The sequence below is a fragment of the Pelophylax lessonae genome (assembly GCF_965119305.1).
Source record: "Pelophylax lessonae genome assembly, chromosome: 1".
NCBI classification, from domain to species: Eukaryota; Metazoa; Chordata; class Amphibia; order Anura; family Ranidae; genus Pelophylax; species Pelophylax lessonae.
This window is the reverse complement of record NC_138768.1, coordinates 265,427,640-265,453,253: the sequence shown is the minus strand read 5'-3', so window position 1 is coordinate 265,453,253 and position 25,614 is coordinate 265,427,640. Positions and strand designations below refer to the sequence as shown.

Genomic DNA, 25,614 nt, shown 5'->3' with positions numbered 1-25,614 from the left:
GCCAGAGTGAGAGCAATACTTCTAGTTCCAGACCTCCTGTCTACCCCTTAACTGGTAACCAGTAAAGGCTTTTAAAGTTGTGTCTATGGGGATTTTTAGGTACCGTAGTTTGATGCTGTTCCACGGGCGGACACAACTTTAAAGCATGACAGGTTTGGAAATTATTTACTCGGCATAACATTTACGTTTTATAGTTTACAAAAAATTGGGTATTATCTTGTGTTTTTGTGCATTAAAAGTCATTAAACTGTATTTTTTCCAAAAAATTTGCCTTTGAAAAACCGCTGCGCAAATACAATCTGACATAAAAATATGCAACGCCAATCATTTCGTTTTCTAGAGCGTCGGTTTAAAAAAATATTTAATGTTTGGGGTTTTAAGTAGATTTCTAGAAAAAATTATGTTTTATACTTGTAGGAGAGGAAATTAAGAATTGGCCCACACTGGAAATGGTTAAGGTGCTTCTTGGATGTTGGGCCTCTCTGTGTGGCAAGGCTGTGAAAAAGTCTCACACAAGTTGTATCCCCATACTCGGGAGGAGTAACAGAATGTTTTGGGGTGCAATTATAAGTATGCCTATGCTATGTGTGAGAAATATCTTATTAAATTGACAACTTTGTGTAAAAAAAATAAAATTATTTTCATTTTCTTTCCGCATTTTTTCAAAATCTTGTGGCAAAAAAATGAAGTCATCAAAAGATTCCACATGCCTCTTAAAAATATCTTGGGGTGTTTACAACTCCAAAATGTGGTCATTTTGTTGGTGTTTATTCTGTCCTGGTGCTCCAGGGCCTCCAAACATGTGATAGGTAGTCAGGAAATTATATGCGGAATTCATGCATAATTTATGCTCCTGGAATGCCTGCAGGTGCTTTCGGACCCTTCTATGCATCTAGGTTGTGAAAAAGTCTCACACATGTGGTATCCCCATAGCCAGAAGGAGGAGCTGAATGTGTTTTGGGGTGTAATTGCATGTATGCTTATGCCGTATGTGAGAAAAAGCTTGTTAAATCGTCAACTTTGTGAGAAAAAAAAAACATTTTTTTTTAATTTCTTAATTTTCCAGAAAACTGTGACAAAAAAATGTACAATTTCAAAAAACTCCCCATGCCTTTTTCTAAATACATTGGACTTTCCAAAAACGGGTCATTTGGGGGAAATCTGTCCTGGCATTTTAGGGTCTCAAGAAATTAGGATTTTCAAATAGATGTATCATAGTTTGTTGGCTCTGTAGATAACTTTCACAGAGACTAACTAATATACACTGTTTTGAGGTATTATAACAAAAGAATGTAGCAAAATACATTTTGGCCTAATTTTATCAGGAAAGATTAATTTGCAAAATTTTATAACAAACACTTTGTTTTTTTTTCAAAACGTTGGTATCTTTTCATTTATACAGGGTTCGTACATTTTTTTACCAATAAAATTCCATGACTTTTCCATGACTTCAAGTAAATATTCATGACCTAATGTCTATGTATACATGTTAAATAAGAAGAAAATCCATGTTACACCCATTTCCCTGGCATTGCTACACACTAATGTTAGCTGAAACTGCGTTAACCCCATAGACTGCAAAAAAGGTTACCCCACGCAGAGAGCGTCACGTGACGGATCATGTGAAAGTTAACTATTGTAATTTAAACAATATTATCAACTATATTTGAATATACTGGAGAAAGAAAAAGATTTGATGGGTGCTCCTGCTTGGGGATAAAGCTTCAGTTCAGGCAGTCATGATGGATAAGGTGCAGCCAGACTAGAAAGGGATGAAAGTTTCTGAACTTGAAGTGGTTAAACCCCCCCAAAATCAATACCACAATATTAGTGGTCAGTGACATTTTGAAACCCTGCACCTTCACCCCCCTTATAAACCCCCCCCCCCCCAAAAAAAAAAAAAAAACTCTCTCGCTACCACCTAAAAGTAATTGTAAACCTCTGACATAAAATATGAACAAAGCATATCCCCCTATAGTGTGTACTTGTTTCAATTAGGAACACTAAGGGACTGATTTAGGGCCCTTTCACACAGGCTTTCCGATCAGGTCCGCCTGTCAGTTTTTCAGGTGGACCTGATCGGATGCTCCATTTGCCCCTACGGGGCAGCAGATGTCCGTGGTGACATCTCCGCTGACACCCGCTGCTCTTCCCCTAGTTTCCATCCGTCTGGAGGATCGGATCAGATGAAAATGGACAGGCGGTCCGTTTTCATCCGACCTCCCATAGAGGAGAGCGGAGATCTGACAGGTCTGTCTCTGCGAAGTAAGCGGAGAAAGACCTGTCATCGGCGGATCGATCGAGAAAAACGGACGGAAAGCCGTGTGAAAGGACCCTTACTAAAACTGGAGAGTGCAAAGTCTGGTGCAGCTGTGCATAGTAGCCAATCAGCTTCTAACTTCAGCTTGGTCAATTAAGCTTTGCCCAAAAAAAAAATGGAAGTTGATTGGTTTCTCTGCAGAGCTCCACCAAATTTTGCACTCACCAGTTTTAGTAAATCAACCCCTAAGTTTCATTTCTGTCTGCAACCTTGTTCCTCTGCTATCTACATAAATCACTTCTGACAAGTTTTCCTGACACCAAGAAAAAAAGTGACAGGGGAAGGATCACAAGCTGATTGACAGCCTCAACTTTGTTCCTGTGTGTGGAGGGGGTGTGTCTCTTCCCTCCAATCAGCTCTCAGAACTCTCCTCAATGAGCTCAACAGAGTGTAACTTCAGCTCTATGCCCCCATTTTTCTGACAGCTCAGACAAGCTTTATAAATGCTGGGATTTAGATGTATGTAGAGAAGAGAATCCTGCAGATAAACAGGTACAACTTATGTAGGAGGATTTGTTTAATTTCTGTCTATCACCTGAGGCCAGTCACTTCACTGGGTATATGTAAGGATTTACAACCACTTTAAATGTCAAGCTCTTCTCTGCAGCAGCATCTCTCAATTCTGATCAGGCAGAGATCCTCCTACCTTCGTTGTGAGAAGGGGAAGGCTCTCACATGTAAAAAATAGCACTGTTTACATTTATTATCACTGACTGGCCATCACAAGGTACAGAGCTGCTCTGATCAGCTCTGTTTCTTTTGCCTATGCTCTCCACTGTCAGGTGACAGTTGGATGTAAGGCATTGTGTGCATGCCTACCAACAGTATTCACAGACCTTTTTAAACATTCATAAAAACAGTATCCCCAAGAAACCAATTTAACTATAATGTCTGGTGGGAAGGTGGTTCAAGTTTTATTGGGTTGTGTTTCTCATCTAGTAGCCATGTCTCCTGTATGCCATCCTGAGTTACCAGGTAACTAACACTAATTTTGCATTATGTTGCTTTCAGAATTGTGGTTCTCACCTTTAGAAAGGATTTTAGCAATAGACTGAGCCAGCGAAGGCTTTTCTGCTACCATGAGCACTGTCTTCATTCTCAGGCTCTGGTAAAGGGACTTCTCCACACGTTGCTGATATTCACCTGTTCTTATAAATAACAAACATTATAAGCAGTGGGGAAAAAAAACAACATAATAAATATGAGGATGCACAAACATTAAAATGATATTAAACTCCAAAACAAAAATGGGATATATTGCAGCTTACCAATCCTTAAATGTGGTGCCTGCATTCGTTTTATTTTTGAGACTTTTTTATTTTCACATATTGATCCAGCTAGGTGTATCTACTCTGGATGAGAGTAAAATGAGTCACCTTCGGACAGCAGCGTTATAATTATGGAGAGAGGACAGTGTTAGATGTACTAACAGGTTTAGATGGACTTGACTAACGCATCGAAGCCAAAATTAAGCTAACATTTTTTTAAAGCTGAAGTTTAGCTAAAAAAAAAAGTCTTCTGTGAAGCTACAGTGAGCACGCCCCAGATTGGGACTTGCCTCCTCTTCCCTTGGAAAAAGTTGTTTCATAGTGTACACTGCATGCAACACAATCTGTGAATGAGGGGGGAGTCTGATCAGTCACAGGATTCTCTCCACCATTCACAGATCGTTTTACATGCAGTGTAATCAATAGAGGGGGGAGGAGGTGTGTCCCCATCGGAAGTTTGCTGAAGCTTTACAGAAGACTTGGGGCTATTAACTACCTCAATGGCCTAAGTTCAGCAGCAGGTAGAGGACAGGACATCCCTGCACAAAAGATTTTTTTTTTCCTATTGTGGTAAAAGCTTTAAAAAAATGTAAGCACCTGTCAGTTTTGAATGGGTTGTCTGAACCCTCTAACTGCTGTTTTTTCGGGAAAGCTTGATCTTTACAGGAAGTCGAAGTAAGACTTACTGGCTGGATAATTCATTCTAATCCTATTCTATCTAACCCTGTAAAGAAAAGATCTGTGTACTTACCTATTCCAAAGTTGCTTTGGTCCGGTCCCATGATCCCTCCAACGCCAGCTTCTGTGCAGAGGAGAGATCATAGACTCGCTCAACGGCTGAAAATGCCTGGAAGATGACGTCACCCATAGACTTACTATGGGGCATCGATTGTTGGGTACCCCTCCTCTACATCTCTGTGTTTTTCAGTGTTTTCAGTTCAGAGACACACTACAGTCCATTTACCATGGTTTCCTATGGGTTACATTCACATCTGTGCGTTTTCCAACTGTGTTTTTTTTGTAAAGAGTCAGGGACTTTTTTCTTGCTACGGGTTGCGTTTTTTTTGTTCCAAAGACTTCAATGGAAACGCAGCAAAAATGCATTAAAACCAAAGGTTTCCCCTGCAAAACAACAGCCACTTCCCAAAAACGAATTAAAAACACGTAAAAAATGCAAAATGCACCTTGAAAAGGCATCAACCGCAGCCTGCATAGGTGTGAACCAAGCCATCACTGACAGCTGATCATGGGCCTGGATCAGAGTGGTTTCACAATAGACAGATACAGTATACAGATCTTTTCTTTACAGGGTTAGATAGAATAGGATTAGAATGGGGGTGGGAGTAGGTTTATCCTTAGTTTGACTGAACTTCCACTTTAAGGGCCCCATTAACATGAGAGGTGGCCTCTACCACCCTCTCTGAAAAGCCACACATGGTGGATTTCTTTTTAAGGGGAGGGTAGAGCTGGATTACTGGCATCTAGGATACTGCTGCCTAGTTAATGCCAGTTTTGTTATTTTTTTCTGTCTCAAGGGTGATTTTACAATGAAATCTGAGTGATTTTGGAGTACAACTTTGAATAGGTGCGATTTGGATGTGACTTGACTCTGCAAAACATTCAGGTACGGTTTTCATGCAACTTTTGAGAGTTAACATTGATGTCTATGGCCCTCAAGTTGCATGAAAGTCAGACCAAAGTAGTGCATGAACTACTCTGAAGACCCCGCAGTTTTAGGTTGCACATATATGAATGGTTGCCATTGGAAAACATGGGATACGACTTATCATGTGGCTCCAATGTCCAAAGTCGCTTGACAAGTTGCACAAGTGTGAATGGGGGTAAAATCTGATTTAAGACTCCATTCACACTTATGCAATCCACAGTCGCGTGGCACGTCAGACCCCATGTTTTGCAATGATAACCATTCATATACAGGATCTCACAAAAGTGAGTACACCCCTCACATTTTTGTAAATATTTTATTATATCTTTTCATGTGACAACACTGAAGAAATGACACTTTGCTACAATGTAAAGTAGTGAGTATACAACTTGTATAACAGTGTAAATTTGCTGTCCTCTCAAAATTACTCAACACACAGTCATTAATGTCTAAACCGCTGGCAACAAAACTGAGTACATCCCTAAGTGAAAATGTCCAAATTGGGCCCAAAGTGTCAAAATTTTGTGTGGCCACCATTATTTTCCAGCACTGCCTTAACCCTCTTGGGCACGGAGTTCACTAGAGCTTTACAGGTTGCCACTGGAGTCCTCTTCCACTCCTCCATGATGACATCACGGAGCTGGTTGATGTTAGAGACCTTGCACTCCTCCACCTTCCGTTTGAGAATGCCTCACAGATGCTCAATAGGGTTTAGGTCTGGAGACATGCTTGGCCAGTCTATCACCTTTACCCCCAGCTTCTTTAGCAAGGCAGTGGTTCTCTTGGAGGTGTGTTTGGGGTCGTTATGTTGGAATATTGCCTTGTGGCCCAGTCTCCGAAGGGAGGTGATCATGCTCTGCTTCAGTATGTCACAGTACATGTTGGCATTCGTGGTTTCCTCAATGAACTGTAGCTCCCCAGTGCTGGCAGCACTCATGCAGCCCAAGACCATGACACTCCCACCATGCTTGACTGTAGGCAAGACACACTTGTCTTTGTACTCCTCACCTGGTTGCTGCCACACACGCTTAACACCATCTGAACCAAATAAGTTTATCTTGGTCTCATCAGACCACAGGACATTGTTCCAGTAATCCATGTCCTTAGTCTGCTTGTCTTCAGCAAACTGTTTGCGGGCTTTCTTGTGCATCATCTTTAGAAGAGGCTTCCTTCTGGGACAACAGCCATTCAGACCAATTTGATTCAGTGTGCGGCGTATGGTCTGATCACTGACAGGCTGACCCCCCCCCCCACCCCTTCAACCTCTGCATCAATACTGGCAGCATTCGTACATCTATTTTCCAAAATGTGTAGCAAAATGTGGCGCTATTCTAAAAACTGTCTACACAGAATATTTCAGGGGAGAAACAACAATCCATAGGTAGTCCATATGTAAATGTGCAGAAGGCTTCGGACAGATAGAAGTGAAGATCCTCGGCAGGAAAAGACCACCACCAAACACCCGCACACACTGGTCCTTACCAAAATGTAGATGACCCCCATCACAAAGGTCATATAGCGTATAGGGTACATATAACATGGAAACTGGGATCCTCCACTCCTCACTCCTTAAGCACATCAATTCCCAAGCGATCAAAATCTTCTCATGGGGCCCTTTCTGTCCCCTAGACAAAGCTCTGTGCTCAGACAGCCAGGTGGAAGAAGTGAATTTTCCAAAGACAACCTCTGGATATGACGCTGAGCACATGCACTCAACTTCTTTGGTCGACCATGGCTAGGCGTGTTCTAAGTGGAACCTGTCCTGTTAAACCACTGCATGGTCTTGGCCAGCGTGCTGCAGCTCAGTCTCAGTTTCAGGGTCTTGGCAATGGTCTTATAGCCTAGGCCATCTTTAACTAGAGCAACAGTTCTTTTTTTCAGATCCTCAGAGAGTTCTTTGCCATGTGGTGCTATGTTGAACTTCCAGTGACCAGAATGACAGAGTGAGAGCGATAACACCAAATTTAACATACCTGCTCCCCATTCACACCTGAGACCTTGTAACACTAACAAGTCACATAACACAGGGGAGTGAAAATGGCTAATTGGGCCCAATTTGGACATTTTCACTTAGGGGTGTACTCACTTTTGTTGCCACCAATTTAGACATTAATGGCTGTGTTGAGTTATTTTGAGGGGACAGCAAATTTACACTGTTATACAAGCTGTATAGTCACTACTTTACATTGTAGCAAAGTGTCATTTCTTCAGTGTTGTCACATGAAAAGATATAATAAAATATTTACAAAAATGTGAGGGGTGTACTCAGTTTTGTGAGATACTTTATGTGCGACTTAAAACTGCGGGGACTTCAAATGAGTTCATGCACTACTTCGGTCTGACTTTCATGGAACTTGAGAGCCATAGAAGTCAATGTTAACCCTCAAAAGTTGCATGAAAGTGGCACCTGAATGTTTTACATATAACATTGAGTCCGACTTTGCAGAGGGACAAAAAATCACATCCGAGTTGACCTGTTCAAAGTTGCACTCCTTCAAAGTTGCTTGATTTGGAAGTCATACAAGTGTGAATGGAGACTTGAACTGGTTGTAACCCAAAAAAAAAAAACACATACAATGATCCTGATCCTTTAAAATGATTGTAAAGTCTTGTTTTTTTTCTAAAAAAATTACAAACATGTCATACTTACCTGCTCTGTGAAGAGAATTTGCACAGAGCAGCCCCGGTCCTCCTCTTCTCAGGTGGTCCCTCTTCCGTGCTCCTGGCCCCTAGCCTCCTGTTGAGTGCCTCCACAGTAAACAGCCTGCTATGGGGGTAACCAAGCGGCAGCTCCGTGTCCATGCAGACACAGAGCCATGGTTCGGCCCCGCCCCCTCTCTCTTCTTAATGGCAAAATTACTTTAATTGAAAGCAGTGGGAGTCAATGGCGCCGCTGCTGTCTCAGCCAATGAAGAGAAAGAGTCGCGGACAGCAGAGGCACTCGTGGACTTTTCTGGATAGAGAGGAGGCTCAGGTAAGTATTAGGGGGCTGCTGCACACAGAAGGCTTTTTATCTTAATGCATAGAATGCATTAAGATAAAAAACCTCCTGCCTTAACAACCACTTTAAAGCAGGATACACAGTATAGTACTTGTGCGGTGTCATTTGTCCCTCTCTATGTTCTAAAAAAAAAAAAAAAAACCTGGTTGGTCCTGTCTGTTCCTGTGTCCCACTTAGTGTGCTGACCACGGTAATCAAGGCTGCTGATCCCTGATTACCCTGGTCAGGTTATGTGTCTCCATTATCCTGCAGTCTCTCCTCCTCCCTCCCTACTGGTCAGCTCGGGAGTCTGTGTGTTATCCATCTCTTCCCTGCTCCTCCTGCTGCTATACCTGTAAAATTACAACTGAGAAATCCTGTCTTACAGGAAGATATGTGCAGTATCTTTGTTTTTTAAAAATGATTCCACAAAATACCTTATTTACAGCTTTGCTGGGTGCTAACCTGACCTCACATGATGTCAGTGGGGAATCTCAGCCCCTCCCACTGTAGTGCTCGGATCAGGGAAGGTGAGCGCACCGCAGTTCTGTAAAATACGGCATTTTGTGGAATAATATTTTAAAAACACAGATACTGCACATGATATCTTCATGTAAGAGAAGGGATTACAGGATTTCTCAGTAGTCACTTCACAACCACTTTACGTCTGGTACACACTACTAGTCCTTTTTTTTTCAACCTAGCAAGCTGAATAAAAAAAACTGATAGCGCCGGAGCCGCTGTACTAACAATGTGATGTTAGTACAGTAATCACCCCTGCTGGGCTATTGTGTTCTGACAGGGGGGACAGCGCCCCTGCAAGAACACTCTGGTCTGCACTCTTAGCCACTGTCTGAGAGCACTGATCAGCAGACCTTATTTGGTCATGCCCCTTGGACAGGGTTCGAACAGCTGGCTTCTGTCTGACCAACTGCTGTACACACAGGCCGAATGTCAGCCGGTTTGCTTTTGACCCTGCCAAAGCCACTCGACATTCAGCCGTGTGTAGGAGGCTTTAGGTTTTGTTCACACATGCATTCTCATGAAAACACAAGTGCATTACTTTTAAGGCTCGTATAAGAAAATCAGGCGAACATTTCCGTGTAAAGAATTTTCGTGAGATTTTCATATAGTGTGTACAGAACTTTCTACAGATGATTCAAAATTTTCGTATGAAAACTCTCGAAGGGATAAACTCTAAAATTTTTCTCGTACGGGAAAAAACTAACGATTTTCGTTTAATGTGTACCGTTTTCGTACGAGTTTTGTACAAGAAAAATCAGAAAAGAAAAGCCTCGTACACACGTACCGATTGTCGGCCGCAAATATTCGGCCGCCCACCGATCGCCCGATTGTAGGTTTGTTAGTATGATGCTTACGACAGCGCATTTTTGGCCGAACAGAATCTGTCGTGCAGACTTTAAAATATTTGTTGGCCGTCACCAGAACGGCCGATTGTTCGCCAGTCAGTACAGATTTCGGCCGACAGACAGCAGATTAGCAAGACTGGGCATGCTCAGAAAAGAAAAAAAGACAAGGAAAGTTAACCATCACATGACATCACTTCTGCAGTCGGCTGTTGTTGGCCGACAAAATTCGTGTGCAGTCTTTTGCAGTTTTCAACAGACACGACAGCCCTGGACAAAAGACGGCCGATCGTTTGGCCGACGATCAGTACGTGTGTACGGGGCTAAAGACTGTGCATGATCAGAAACAATAAACAACAAAAAAAGCCTTAGTCGTGCGAGAATTTCCGTACAAATTTTCTTAAGAATTTTCGTTAATTGGTTCAGATTTGTGAAACAACGAGGAAAATCGGACAATCATTCGCCCGATTTTCTTATAGTGTGTACCCCACTTAAAGAGGAAGTAAACCCTCCTCTGCAACTTGTGCCTATAGGTAAGTCTATATTATATGTACCGTTTAGGAGATATTTACTTTGCATGCAGCCAGCGACAGCACTGGCGCATGCGCTCTGAAGGAACGGCCGCTCATGCCGTTCCTTCAGAGCCCCGTGTCGTTACAGTGACGTCATCACGGCTCCAGCCAATCAGATGGCCGGGTGCCGCAAACCCGGAAGAAGGGCGACACAGCATGTCACCCATGAGAGAGGTGAGCAGTCGGCACTTCGGGGCTTCATTCTTAGGTAAGTATTTCATAATGGGCTAGTATGCGATGCATTCTAGCTCATTATGTGTTTTTCTTTCAGTTGTTAGTTTTTTTTAAAAAAAATTTGGAGGTTTACAACCTCTTCAAGTTGTGTACAGACGATACGCTGCATCATTAAAGGCTAGTACACACTATAAGAAAATCGGGCGAACATTGTCGTCCAAAAAAATTTTCGTATGATTTTCGTATAGAGTGTACACAACTTTTGGCAGCCAATTCTGAATTTTCGTCCGAAAATTCTCGAAGGGACAAACTCCAAAATTTTTATCGTACAGAAAAAAAAGAACAATTTTGTTTAATGTGTATCATTTTCGTACAGGAAAAATCAGAAAAGAAAGACTGCGCATGATCAGAACCAAACACAGAAAAAAGCCTTTGTCGTACGAGAATTTTCGTACAAATTTTTGTTAGAGGTTGTAAACCGAATTTTTTATTTTTTTTTTCACCCTGAAAGAGAAACACATGAGCTAGTATTCATCGCATACTAGCTCATTATGAAATACTTACCTTAGAACGAGCCCTCCCGCCCGCTTACCTCTATGACAGGCGACATGTTCAGTCGCCCGTCTTCCGGGATCGCGGCACCCGGCCATCTGATTGGCCGGAGCCGCGGTGACGTCACTCCCGCGCATGCGCGCGGGAGCCGACAGTCACGGCACGGGGCTCTGAAGAAACGGCACCAGCGGCCGTTCCTTCAGAGCGCATGCGCCAGTGATGTCACTGGCTGCATGTAAGGTAAATATCTCCTTAACGGTACATGTTTAGGAGATATTTACAGTACCTATAGGTAAAAGTGTCAGAGGAGGGTTTACTTCCTCTCTGATCAGTTCCGATTTGCTGTGAAACGAGAAAAATTGGATGATTGTCCGCCCGATTTTCTTATAGCGTGTACCCCACTTAGGAATGCTTTGCACTACTTCCTGATTTCACTTTATTGGAGCATCACAAAACTTTATTGAACTCTTTACACATCGGCAACACGCTGCAGTGCTCACCACCTCACACTGTAAAGAGGATACACTGTTGTTTTCTATGTTCCATTGATCTACACAGGTCATTGATTGGTGTGAAGGAGCCCTGAGGGTGCAGATATCTCAGGTAACAGGTTTCCAGCCTGCATTTAGTTGTCAGGGTGAAATATAGTGGACAGGTTCGCTTTATAGATATTAGCTCCGAAGAAGGACAGCACTGCTAGGTGGTCCCTACTGAGGAAAGTTCCCACACCCTCCACTGTAAAGGGGTCATGTAAGTTGTTCTTTGCGTCCAATGAAATAACTCCTAGTGAGGGCTGATAGGGAACACACCAACACCTCCCCTGCAGGCAACACACATACACCGATAAACACAATACGCCGCCTAGTCCCGTCCCCATTATTACTAACAAACATCGTCCACTGACCGCCTTCCCGCACACAGCAACCCGGGAATATGTTCCAGAGAGCAGGGCGCCGCCATGCCTGCTACACGTCACTTCCGGGGAGGAACATCCGGCCCAGCAGCCGGGACACGCCATGCAGGCTGTAGTAATGTGTGCTTTGAGGAGAGGGGTGATAGGGAGGGCTATGAGCGGCTCCGTCCTATGTACTGTACACCCTGGCAGGAGAGGGTGTTCTTATGTAGACTAGCCGGCCACATATATCATATTTATAATCATACAAGAAACGGAGCCTGTAGCGCCCAGCTTACACAGGCTATCATGGATAAGGCTGTCCATAGGCATTAGTACAGGACTGATCAATTTTCTTTATATTGGGGACCAAAATTCGGGGCCACACTAAAACTGGCCATACATTATACAATTTTTCTTTAGATTTACCAAAATTATATGATATAAGGTCAAACCTAAACACATCTGATTTGTATGCAATCAGGCGGGCCATTGCACTACATAGTTGAGAGGTAGGTCACACATATGTGATGTCAGACATCGCATGTGATTCGGAGTGCACTGCTCTGCAAATAACATGCGATGTCTGTGCATTGCGAATTCAGCCAAACAGATTGGCTGAATTTGCATGGCATTCAGACCAGTCACACAGGGCCCTTTTTTGGGTCCGCACCAGAATCTGATCGCATGGTTCTTCACACCTATGCGATCTGATTCATGTCCGAACTGACAGTTCAGCGATATGCGAACTGATCTGGGGGTGTCGTTACCTTTGTATTGACACTCCTAGCGATTTGCATATGGCAGTGTGAACTGCCTGCGAGTTGAGTGCAATGTGGGAACCCGCAGTGGATTCGCATATGTGTGACCCGGACACTGAAGGTAAATCGAATGCCTCATACACACGATCAGATAATCGGACAACTTATCATTCGCATTTCGATACTAATATGGAATACAACAATGCGTAATAAACGTATGATTTTTTTTTTCGTGCGATTCTGGAAAAGCTTCCTGGTTGCATAGCTACATATCGGATGGATAGTGCAAAACAAAAACAATGGCAGCCGGGCTTTTTCTGGGTTATTTTCGTGTTTGTGATCATGCGTGTTCTTTGTCTATCAATTTTTAGCGGACGCATACTGTACTGATTGTCGTTCACTAGGCTATCGTACGACAAAAGTTTTCGTGTTTGTCCCTTCGGATTTTATTGGACAAAATATCGTAATCGGCTGTCGAAAGCCGTGTACTAACGATCAGATTATCGTGCAATCAATTAATAAGTGATTTTTTGTACAATTATCTGATCGTGTGTAGGAGGCATAAGCCTGTGGTCACACCGGGTACAAATTATCTGATCGTGTGTAGGAGGCATAAGCCTGTGGTCACACCGGGTACAATTATCTGATTGTGTGTACGAGGCATAAGCCTGTGGTCACACCGGGTACAATTATCTGATTGTGTGTACGAGGCATAAGCCTGTGGTCACACTGGGTACAAATTATCTGATCGTGTGTACAAGGCATTAGCCTGTGGTCACACCGGGTACGATTATCTGATCGTATGTACGAGGCATAAGCCTGTGGTCACACCGGGTACGATTATCTGATTGTGTGTACAAGGCATAAGCCTTTGGTTACACCGGGTACGATTATCTGATTGTTTGTATGAGGCATAAGCCTGTGGTCACACTGGGTACGATTATCTGATCGTGTGTAGGAGGCATAAGCCTGTGGTCACACCGGTATGATTATCTGATCGTGTGTACGAGGCATAAGCCTGTGGTCACACCGGGTACGATTATCTGATCGTGTGTACGAGGCATAAGCCTGTGGTCACACCGGGTACGATTATCTGATTGTGTGTACAAGGCATAAGCCTGTGGTCACACCGGGTACGATTATCTGATCGTGTGTACGAGGCATAACCCTGTGGTCACACCGGGTACGATTATCTTATCGTGTGTACGAGGCATAAGCCTGTGGTCACACCGGGTACGATTATCTGATTGTGTGTACAAGGCATAAGCCTTTGGTTACACCGGGTACGATTATCTGATTGTTTGTATGAGGCATAAGCCTGTGGTCACACTGGGTACGATTATCTGATCGTGTGTAGGAGGCATAAGCCTGTGGTCACACCGGTATGATTATCTGATCGTGTGTACGAGGCATAAGCCTGTGGTCACACCGGGTACGATTATCTGATCGTGTGTACGAGGCATAAGCCTGTGGTCACACCGGGTACGATTATCTGATTGTGTGTACAAGGCATAAGCCTGTGGTCACACCGGGTACGATTATCTGATCGTGTGTACGAGGCATAACCCTGTGGTCACACCGGGTACGATTATCTTATCGTGTGTACGAGGCATAAGCCTGTGGTCACACCGGGTACGATTATCTGATTGTGTGTACAAGGCATAAGCCTTTGGTTACACCGGGTACGATTATCTGATTGTTTGTATGAGGCATAAGCCTGTGGTCACACTGGGTACGATTATCTGATCGTGTGTAGGAGGCATAAGCCTGTGGTCACACCGGTATGATTATCTGATCGTGTGTACGAGGCATAAGCCTGTGGTCACACCGGGTACGATTATCTGATCGCGTGTAGGAGGCATAACCCTGTGGTCACACCGGGTACGATTATCTTATCGTGTGTACGAGACATAAGCCTGTGGTCACACCGGGTACGATTATCTGATCGTGTGTACAAGGCATTAGCCTGTGGTCACACCGGGTACGATTATCTGATCGTATGTACGAGGCATAAGCCTTTGGTCACACCGGGTACGATTATCTGATCGTATGTACGAGGCATAAGCCTTTGGTCACACCGGGTACGATTATCTGATTGTTTGTATGAGGCATAAGCCTGTGGTCACACTGGGTACGATTATCTGATCGTGTGTAGGAGGCATAAGCCTGTGGTCACACCGGTATGATTATCTGATCGTGTGTACGAGGCATAAGCCTGTGGTCACACCGGGTACGATTATCTGATCGCGTGTAGGAGGCATAAGCCTGTGGTCACACCGGGTACGATTATCTTATCGTGTGTACGAGACATAAGCCTGTGGTCACACCGGGTACGATTATCTGATCATGTGTAGAAGGCATAAGCCTGTGGTCACACCGGGTAGGGGTACGATTATCTGATTGTGTGTACGAGGCATAAGCCTGTGGTCACACCGGGTGCGATTATCTGATTGTGTGTACGAGGCATAAGCCTGTGGTCACACCGGGTACGATTATCTGATCGCGTGTAGGAGGCATAAGCCTGTGGTCACACCGGGTACGATTATCTCATTGTGTGTACGAGGCATAAGCCTGTGGTCACAATGGGTACGATTATCTGATTGTGTGTACGAGGCATAAGCCTGTGGTCACACCGGGTACAACTATCTGATTGTGTGTACGAGGCATAAGCCTGTGGTCACACCGTGTACGATTATCTGATTGCGTGTAGGAGGCATAAGCCTGTGGTCACACCGGGTACGATTATCTCATTGTGTGTACGAGGCATAAGCCTGTGGTCACACCGGGTACGATTATCTCATTGTGTGTACGAGGCATAAGCCTGTGGTCACACCGGGTACGATTATCTGATTGTGTGTACGAGGCATAAGCCTGTGGTCACACCGTGTACGATTATCTGATCGCGTGTAGGAGGCATAAGCCTGTGGTCACACCGGGTACGATTATCTCATTGTGTGTACGAGGCATAAGCCTGTGGTCACACCGGGTACGATTATCTCATTGTGTGTATGAGGCATAAGCCTGTGGTCACAATGGGTACAATTTAAAGTGGTGCGATTCAAAGCCCGACTTCAGCGCTACTTCTGTGAGATTTGTAACGATTTGATATGACTTCAGTGCTACTTCAGTGAGGGGCTGTCCATGTCACATTGAAGTACAGTGATGTTATTAGAGATGGGCTCAGGCGTGTTAGAGTCCCCACATGCCCGATCCCGCCAGGAAGCTGACACTGCACTCTGCTAATCTGTGCAGCGGAGGATGGGGAAATGTCTCAGGGCTTGTGATAAACGGAGTGCAGTGTCATCATCCTGGTAGGCTCGGGCACGGGCGGACTCAAACACGCCTGAGCCCATCTCTAGATGTTATGAACAAAAGTTTAACTAGCAAAGGGTTAAAGCAGAGTTCCAGCTACCTGTCAAAAAATAAAAGTCAGCAGCTACATAAAATGTAGCTGACTTTTAAAAAACAGCCACTCACCTATCCCACAATCCAGTGGTGCACTCAGCCACAGCCGTCTTCATCCTCCGTCCTCCCTCGGCAGCACCGGCTTCACAGCCCCGTTGCCCACTATGCATGTGCGAGTTGCGTAGCACATTGTGAATGGTGGGTGCAGTCTTCTGGGACCTGTCAGCGACCCAGAAGACTGCAGGGGGGAGGGAGTAAAGAGAATTTCCATTGCCGAGCGCACGGCAGTGGAAAGCAGGTATTTGTTAAAATCAGATACCTGCTCCAGCCCCCCCCCCCCCCGAAAAAGTGCCTATTGTGCAAGAGGAGCTGGTCCTTAAAGCGAAACATCCACTTTTGGGTGGAGTTCCGCTTTAATATTTAACTTCTTTCTGGGCTTAAGTAGTGCTGATTTAGACACAGGTACAATTTGCACCACGATTTACATGATAGTCTGTGGCAGTGAAAACATGGGGCTGATGCTCGTTTTACCACTCCCCTTAAAAAAGAAGTCTAGCCAAAGCTCGTTTGGCTGTACTTCTTCTGTGGATCACAGGGGTGCAGTTAGTTCTGCACTTCTGTGACCAGTGTAACACAGGATCCCTGTGTTCATTACTGACAGAACAGCGGTCTGCTGTGTTTACAACAGCAGACCGCCATTCTGTCTCCACGGGGAGTGACCGTGGGTGCCTGCCAGCAATTGCAGCCGCCAAACCCGCTGATTGACTTCTAGCCAATCAGCACGTTCGCATGCCCCCACTAGCGGTCCCGCGAAACAACATACAGTTACGTCATTTCAGGGGACAGAGCCGACTTGCTGCAGTATATGTACTGCTGGCGATCGGCAAGTGGTTAATTTCACCTTTGCACTGACCCCAGTGCATTTTGTCAAAAACTTCCTAATTTTTTACAAGCTTTCAAGGAAATAGAAACTCTCAATTCAATGTAGATGCTGGCAACACTGCCTACAAGTGATTGTAAAGTCTCTTTTTAAAAAAAAAAAACAAACGTTATACTTACCTGCTCTGTGATGTTTTGCACAGATCCTCCTCTTCTCGGGTCCCTCGTTGCTGCTCCTGGCCCCTCCCTCCTATTGAGTGCCCCCACAGTAAGCAGCTTGCCGTTCGGCTCCTGCCCCCTCTCTCTCCTGATTGGCTAACTGACTTTGATTGACAGCCACGGGAGCCATTGGCCTCGCGGCTGTCTCCCAGCCAATCAGGAGCTGAGGGACTCCTGGACATTGCTGGACAGAAAAGGACCTCAGGTAAGTGATAGGGGTTGCTGGGGCTGCTGCTACACACAGAAGGTTTTTTATCTTAATGCAAAGAATGCATTAAGATAAAAAACCTTCTGACTTTACAACTCCTTGAAAGCAACAACACTTTGGACAGGTTTTATAAGCTGCAAATTTTTTTTTCACACAGCAATGCCAGCTTGTGGTTGTTTACCTGTCATCTACTAGCCCTCTTAAGCCTCTTGTATTGAATTGTATTGTTGATGGATTGTCTCGCTTTGTATTGTAAATATAAACTGTTGGCGCTATATAAATCCTGTATAATAATAATAATAGTCGCAATCTTCCCAAAGCACTGCTAGGGTCTTACAGTTGTGCTCAGAAGTTTACATACCCTGGCAGAATTTATGATTTCTTGGCCATTTTTCAGAGAATATGAATGATAACACCAAACCTTTTCTTTCACTCATGGTTAGTGTTTGGCTGAAGCCATTTATTATCAATCAACTTTGTTTACTCTTTTTAAATCATAATGACAACAGAAACTACCCAAATGACCCTGATCAAAAGTCTACATACCCCAGTTCTTAATACCGTGTATTGCGCCCTTTAAAGCGGAGTTCCACCCTAAAATTACACTTACCTCCATCTTCATGCCCGAGGTCACCTGAAAAACAAATGGATAATGACAATTTTTTTTTTTTTTACGTACCTGGTTTAGAAGAAAATATACTCCCCTAACTTCCTCTTCCTCCCCTCGGCGGCCACGGTGATTCGTCACTTCCTGGCTTGCAATGATTCCTGGGAGCTGAACGTCATCGCTCCCAGGAATCAATGCGCCTGCACCGGCCCCGACGTCAGTTCCGGTGCAGGCGCCGTCATACCTTGCTAAACAGCTTCTGGGCATGCCCAGAAGCTGTGCAGGGATGACGCTGCGGCACCGGAAGTGACGGCGGGGCCGGTGCAGTGCATCGTGGGACCAAAGATGACGGAAGAGGACACAGAAGAGGATCGCGCTGGCTTCAAGCTGCCCACACCTGAGATGGCAGCGCTGGACAATACATTTACATTAACCACTTCAGCTCCGGAAGGTTTTACCCCCTTCATGATCAGGCCATTTTTTTCCATATGGCACTGCTCTAATTCAGCTGACAATTGCGCGGGCATGCAATACTGTACCCAAATTAAATTTGTATAATTTTTTTCCCACGAATAGAGCTTTCTTTTGGGTGTATTTTATCACCACTGGGTTTTTTATTTGTTATTATATAAATAAAAAAAAGACTGTAAATTTTGGAAAAAATCAATATTTTTTACTTTTTGATATAAATTATATCCAATAAAATTTTTTTAGAAAATCAAGTTTCTTTATAAATTTAGCCCAAAATGTATTCTGCTACATATTTTTACAAAAAAAAATCCCATGAAGTGTATATTGATTGGTTCGGACAAAAGTTATAGCGTCTACAAACTATGGGATATACAGTATACTGGAATTTTTTTTTTTTTATACTAGTAATGGTAGTGATTAGTGACTTATTGCAGGACTGTGATAGTGTGGCGGGCAGTCTGACAGTAACTGAAACTTTGTGGACACTGACTAACTGACACTGGCCTCACCAGTGATAATAATACAGGGATCAGTGCTAAAAACATACACTGTAACTGTACCAATGATACTGGCTGGGAAGGGGTTAACATCTAGGGGCAATCAAGGGATTAATTGTGTGCCTACCAAGTGTTGATGTGTTTACTGTGTCCTGCTTTGTACTACAGATCGATTTATTTATTTTATTTATTTTTCCTGCTTAGCAGGGAAAAGAAACAAAGCGTTCATTCATCCTGTATAGAGCTTTACCAACACAGAGCTCTAGGCTATGATTTGAGACAGCCATTCAGTAGGTCCCAGCAATTAAATCATTGGGCGGTATCTGTTGATGAATTCCCGCTGTGTCAAATCACTGGGGAGTAGGCGGGCGGGGGCAAACCCAGAAACAGGCAGTACGTCGTTGTGCCTGTAGCTGCCGCCCCGCCACAGTAAAAGTACTGCGAGTTGACAAGTAGGTAAAGTGATTGTTAAACTTCAATATTTTTTTCATTAAATAATAAACATGTTATACTTACCTGCTCTGTGCAGTTGGTTTTGCACAGATTGGCCCAAATCCTCCTCTTCTCGAGTCCCATTCCAGCGCTCCTGGCTCCTACCACCTGTCAGCTGCCCCCACAGCAAGCAGCTTGCCAAGGGGGCACGCGAGTCTAGCCGCTGCTCTGTGTGTCCATTAACACATCGAGCCGCAGTACAGCCTCGCCCCCTCCGCCTCCTGATTGGCTCACTGGCTGTGATATTGGCTCCCGCTGCTGCCAATAGCCGATAAGGAGTGACAAGGCTCTCATGGACATCAATGGATCGAGAAGAGGCTCAGGTAAGCATGGGGGGGAGGGGTATGCATGAAGGTAAAAAAACCTTGTGCCTTTACAACCACTTTAACCACTTCAGCTCCGGAAGGTTTTACCCCCTTAATGACCTGGCAATTTTTTTGCGATTCGGCACTACATTGCTTTAACTGACAATTGCGCGGTCATGCAACGCTGTACCCAAATACAATTGAGGTCCTTTTTTTCCAATAAATAGAGCTTTCTTTTGTTGGTATTTGATCACCTCTGCGGTATTTAGATTTTGCGCTATAAACAAAAAAAGTGCGACGATTTTGAAAAAACTCAATTTCTCTTACGTCCTCCGACAGTCGCCGCCCACTCACAAGTCTTCACCAATGGGTATTGACCTTTTCTCCGTAGGAGTAGCTAGGCAACAAGAATTGTTAATACAAAACTTTTAACATAGACACACCCCTAGGGGCTGTCCCCTCAGTCAATACCTCCCTGCACCAGCATTCCCAACTCAGTTTGACTTTGCCTAGCTTAGGAGTAGCTGGCTATCCTGTGCTGGGGCTCAGTCTCAGCCTTCTACCCTTTCTTTTATTTTATTTCAAGTATTTTTTCTCTTTTCCTTGCTAGCTGTTATTTTGTCAGCCTTAGTTTAGGGATCTTCTGATGAAGAATCATCATGCGGAGCTGGGTCTCGGACTGGTCGCCCTGGATCCCAGAGCTGAGAGCCAGATGGATCCCCAGCCTGCCATCGAGCGTTCAGCTTAGGTTTTACCCTGGCACACTGAACGACCCATCCCTGTTCGCTGCAGGGATGCTGCCTGTGAGGTGGCTACCTCACTGGACGCCATGACTGCGGTCCACAAGCGTCCTGGCTGTGGCACTCCCTGTCTGCCCTGATAGCGGTTTGTCGCTGGAGACGGCTCCCCACGCCATCTGGTAGGTAAGCACCTTCTGTGTGGGGACCTTCTGTATGGGTGTCAGTCTGTGGCTGTGTATTACCCTCCATGTCTGTGTAACTGCAGGCTCCCTGTCTGATCCCTGTGTGGCTGCGCTGCCTGTGGGCTGCGAGAGGGGGCCATCCTGCTCTGCTGTTTATTATGCTCTGGGTGCAGTTTGTGTGCAGACATGTGTGTGTGCGGCGGTCGCTGCGGCGATCCGCCATTTTATTTGCCTGTATACTGTGACCGGCCCTGTCCCTATGCAGCGCCGTGTTTTGGCGTCATTCGCCGCCATTTTGGCGGGCGATACTCATCATGCACATGACGGCGCCATTTTATTGTAGCCTTTTTCCCTCGGCCGAGCGGCCATTTTGCTGGAGCCTTCCATAGGCTATATCAGTCAGTCAGCGTTGCATCACTTCCCCTTTCTCTGGGAACAGCGATCGGTGGCAGCAGTCTGGTGTGCTCTCTCCAGGTTTTAACCTTCTTGTCCTGTCATTCCTTGCTCAGTATTTGTCTATCCCTGCGGGGTCAGTGCATACAGCAGTGTGCGGTGGGCTGTGCTCACCGTGGTTTTAAAGGGCCAGTACCTTTATACTTTTCTGTACTGGGGCATGGATTCTCAGGATAGCAAGTTTCCCCCCGCCCTGGTGGGGGACCAGGGGGCTGCTGCGCCCCCCGAGGGGGCCGATCTGACCACTGTAGTGGCTTCCTTGGTGTCTCAGGTGCAGATGCTGCTGGCTAAATGATCCGCAAAAAAGGCCAGGTTATCCATTTCTTCTGATTCAGAGGGCGATGTGGCTGCTGTGGCTGGCGTACCCTTCTCAGGGTCCCGCTCATCTTTGGACCTTGTGGGGTCTGAGGGGGAGCCTGAGGTGGAGGGGGTTGATGTTTCTCCCCCTGGCTCGCCTGAAGAGCTTGCACTCATGAATGAGCTGATTGCTTCCATAAAGGACACCTTGCACCTGGAGGATGAGCCTACTCCTCCTGCTAGGATGTCTTTCTTTGGTACACAGAGGGCTCGCAAATCAGCACAGGTTTTTCCCTGCCCTGCTGAATTTCACCATATGGTTAATGAACAGTGGCGCAATTTAAAGAAGCCCTTTACTGTGCCAAATAAGTTTAAATTGCTTTATCCGTTTGCGCCTGCCACCGACGAGCGTTGGTGTGTGGCGCCTCCGGTGGATCATGCGGTAGCCGTTTTGAACAAAGCTACTGCGGTGCCTTCCGAGGATACCCCGGTTTTCCGGGACCCTACGGACAGGAGAATAGAGTCTCTTGCCCGTCATGCCTATATGGTGGCTGGTTCTATGCTGAAGCCTATTTTTGCTTCCATTATGGCGGCACAGGCTGTTGCTGATTGGACCAAGATGCTCAGGCGCACCTTGGTGGCTGATTCCGCTCCGCCTACCACGTTGGCTATGGTGGACCAGATCCATCAGGGTGTCATGTACTTGTGCGATGCGGACTTAAATTTAGCTCCCTTGGCTGCGCGCCTGTCCAGCGTGGCGGTACTGAACCGTCATCTGATTTGGCTGAAGAATTGGTCGGTCGACCAATCTTCTCACAAGACGCTGGCGGATTTTCCCTACGCGGGGTCTCGCCTTTTTGGCGAGGCTTTGGATACCCTGATAAAAGGGGTTACAGGGGGCAAGAGTACTCTCCTGCCCCAGTCTTTCAAGCATAAGTCTTTCCGTGGTAAGCGGAATTCCTCGTCTAGGCCCTCTCAGGGGTCCTTTCGTGCCTTTCGGTTGCAGTCCAAGGGCAAGCCCTTCAAGGGCCAAGGCTCCCAGAAGAAGCCGTGGGCAGGGAAGCAGAAGTCCGGCCAGTCCGGTTCCACTTCCCATACCACTTCCGCCTGAAGGGGCGCCCTCACCTATTTTTGGGGTGGGGGGACGTCTGCGCGGTTTCCTGCAACCTTGGCTGGCCCGCGTTCGGGACAGGTGGGTTCAGGAAATCGTTCGATCTGGTTACAAGATCGAATTTCTCTCTCGGCCGGCGGGCAGATTTTTTCCCTCAAATCTTCAGCTGTCTCCGGAGCGCTTCCAGGATTTGCACCTGGCGGTGCGGGACCTGCGGGCCCAGGGGGTGGTGGTCCCGGTGCCTCATCGGGACAGATTTCGGGGGTTTTATTCCAATCTGTTCACTGTGCCCAGAAAGGAGGGCAAAGTGCGTCCGATTCTGGACTTGAAAGCTCTGAACCGCTTTGTGCGGGTTCGCAAGTTTCGCATGGAATCCCTGCGCTCGGTGGTGGCTGCCCTGAGTCCGGGGGAATTCATGGCCTCCCATCGATCTGAAGGATGCGTACCTACACATCCCCATTTTCGAGGGTCACCAGAGATACCTTCGATTCGCCATTGCGGAGGATCATTACCAATTTGTGGCGTTACCTTTCGGTCTCGCTTCGGCTCCGCGGGTTTTTACCAAAGTGCTGGCGCCGGTTCTGGCCCTGTTGCGAGCACAGGGCATTGCTGTCTTGGGGTATCTGGACGATATCCTGATACGGTCAAACGCCAGTCAGGGCCTGGTGACCGACCTGTCCACCACGATGCGGACTCTGCAGGAGTTCGGTTGGACCATAAACATTCCGAAGTCGACTCTGTGTCCTTCGGTTCGCCTTCCCTACCTGGGAATGATTCTGGACTCTGTCCAAGCGAAGGTCTTCCTGCCGGAGGACAAGCTTCGGACTCTTCAGGACGAGGTCAGGTCCCTCAGGGACAACCGGCTCTCGTCTCTCCGGACATGCATGAGATGTCTAGGTCTGATGGTCTCGTCTTTCGAGGCGATCCCTTTTGCCTAGTTTCACACGCGGGGTCTCCAGGCGGAGATTCTGACCGAGTGGGAAGGGCGGCCGCAATCCCTGGATCTGCGGATCTCGTTGAGCCACGACACCAGAAGGGATCTTCTGTGGTGGCTCCAGTCCCCGGCGGTGTCAGGGGGCAAGTCTTTTCGTCCATTATCATGGACGGTGCTCACCACGGATGCCAGCCTGTCGGGCTGGGGTGGTGTTCTGGGCGTTCTGTCCGCCCAGGGAACTTGGTCGGAGGAAGAGTCCTCCCTCCCGATCAACATTCTGGAATTGAGAGCGATAAAGCTTTGCCTTCTGAGATGGACGGACCGGCTTCGAGGCCGTCCGGTTCGGGTTCAGACGGACAATGCCACCGCGGTGGCTTACATCAACCACCAAGGGGGCACCAGGAGTGCCCGAGCGGCTCGGGAAGTAGCCGACATTCTGTCTTGGGCCGAGACGCACGTCCCGGCGATAACAGCAGTTCACATTCCGGGGGTGGAGAACTGGCAGGCGGATTATCTGAGTCGCCAGACCCTGGACCAGGGGGAATGGTCCCTTCACCCGGATGTCTTCCAGATGTTGTGCGCGAGGTGGGGTTCCCCAGATGTGGACCTGTTCGCGTCTCGTCTGAACAACAAGGTGGAAAGGTTTGTGGCAAGGACGCGCGATCCTCGGGCAGACGCCTCAGACGCGTTAGTGGCATCCTGGCATCAGTATCGTCTGATGTATGCCTTTCCACCGATTCAGCTGCTGTCCAGGCTTCTTCGCAGGTTAGCCTCGAAACCGCACACGGTGATCGCCGGACCGGCCTCGCCGGTCCTGGTACGCAGACCTCGTAAATCTGGCGGTCGACGCTCCGTGGCGTCTGCCACTTCGAGAAGATCTCCTGTCTCAAGGGCCGATATTCCATCCTGCTTTACAGTCGCTGGCTTTAACGGCCTGGCTGTTGAAAGCCAGGTCCTGAAGGATAGGGGTCTCTCCCCTGAGGTCATTCCCACTTTGATCAAGGCTAGGAAAGCCTCTTCGGGGAAGATTTACTACCGTACTTGGAAGGCGTATTTTGCCTGGTGTGAGTCCAGGGGGTATTCCCCTCGCTCATACTCGGTGTCGAGAGTGTTGGCTTTTCTTCAAACGGGCGTGGACCAGCGTATGGCGCTGGCCACGATTAAGGGTCAGATTTCTGCGCTGGCCGTTCTCTTTCAACGCCCTGTGGCGTCTAATTCATTGGTTAGCACCTTTGTTCAGGGGTAGCGACATTTGGCCCCTCCTAGGAGGGACCCTTTGCCTCCATGGGACTTGAACTTGGTTCTGTCCGTGTTGCAACAGGCTCCCTTTGAAAAGATCAGGGAGATCTCGTTGTCTCTGTTGTCCAAGAAGGTTGCCTTTTTGGTGGCAATCACTTCGGCTCGCAGGGTGTCGGAGCTGGCAGCTTTGTCCTGCAATTCTCCCTACCTGGTGGTCCACAAAGATAAGGTGGTCCTGCGGCCTAACCCATCTTTTCTTCCGAAAAGGATCTCGGAATTTCACCTGAATGAAGACATTGTCTTGCCTTCGCTCTGCGCGAAGCCTAAGCATCCGAAGGAGGTTGCCTTACATTCCTTGGATGTTGTCCGGGCGATCAGGGTTTACCTGTCGTCCACTAAATCTTTTCGCAAGTCGGATTCCCTCTTTGTCCTTCCTGAGGGACCTCGGAAGGGCATGGCGGCGTCGGCTGCGACCATCGCCAAATGGATCAGACAGATCATTGAACAAGCATATGCCTTGAAGGGGAAGGTTCCTCCCTTCCCTGTGAAGGCGCACTCTACCAGGTCTTTGAGTACGTCTTGGGCTTACCGTCATCAGGCTTCTGTGGCCCAGATGTGTAAGGCGGCGACTTGGTCGTCCGTTCACACCTTCTCAAAGTTCTATAAGGTGGATGTTCAGGCATCGGCTGATGCCTCCTTTGGCCGTAAAGTTCTCAGTGCGGCAGTCTCCTAGGGTCCCTTGTTTTCATGGGCCCTTGGTTGTTGGGGTGTTTTACCCCTGGGTTACTTGTTTTTCCTGGGTTGTTGCTCCTGTTGAGCACGTTTTTTCCTGTTGCCCAGTTGGTTCTCTTGCTGTGGTAAGGTTCCTTTCTCTGATGTGGGTACTGCGTTGCCTTTCTACGGTTGCGTCTCCCACCCCTCATGTCTACACTGCTTTGGGACATCCCATTGGTGAAGACTTGTGAGTGGGCGGCGACTGTCGGAGGACGTAAGAGAAAACTGATTTTTTGTAAAATCTTACCG

At 46.6% G+C, this 25,614-nt stretch overlaps 1 protein-coding gene across 1 annotated transcript in view; it reads right to left on the bottom strand.

The window, feature by feature from the left end:
- The window catches only part of TOP3B (DNA topoisomerase III beta), a 187,905-nt gene extending 176,024 nt beyond the window's left edge, over positions 1 to 11,881 (bottom strand). Inside the window, exons 1-2 of the mRNA XM_082247853.1 lie at positions 11,804 to 11,881; positions 3,347 to 3,463 (exon numbers count right to left, since the gene is read on the bottom strand). Of these exons, the coding sequence (XP_082103979.1) occupies positions 3,347 to 3,416 (70 nt within the window). The 5' untranslated portion in view covers positions 3,417 to 3,463; positions 11,804 to 11,881. The remainder of the gene's footprint in view (positions 1 to 3,346; positions 3,464 to 11,803) is intronic.
- Positions 11,882 to 25,614: the final 13,733 nt, after the last annotated feature.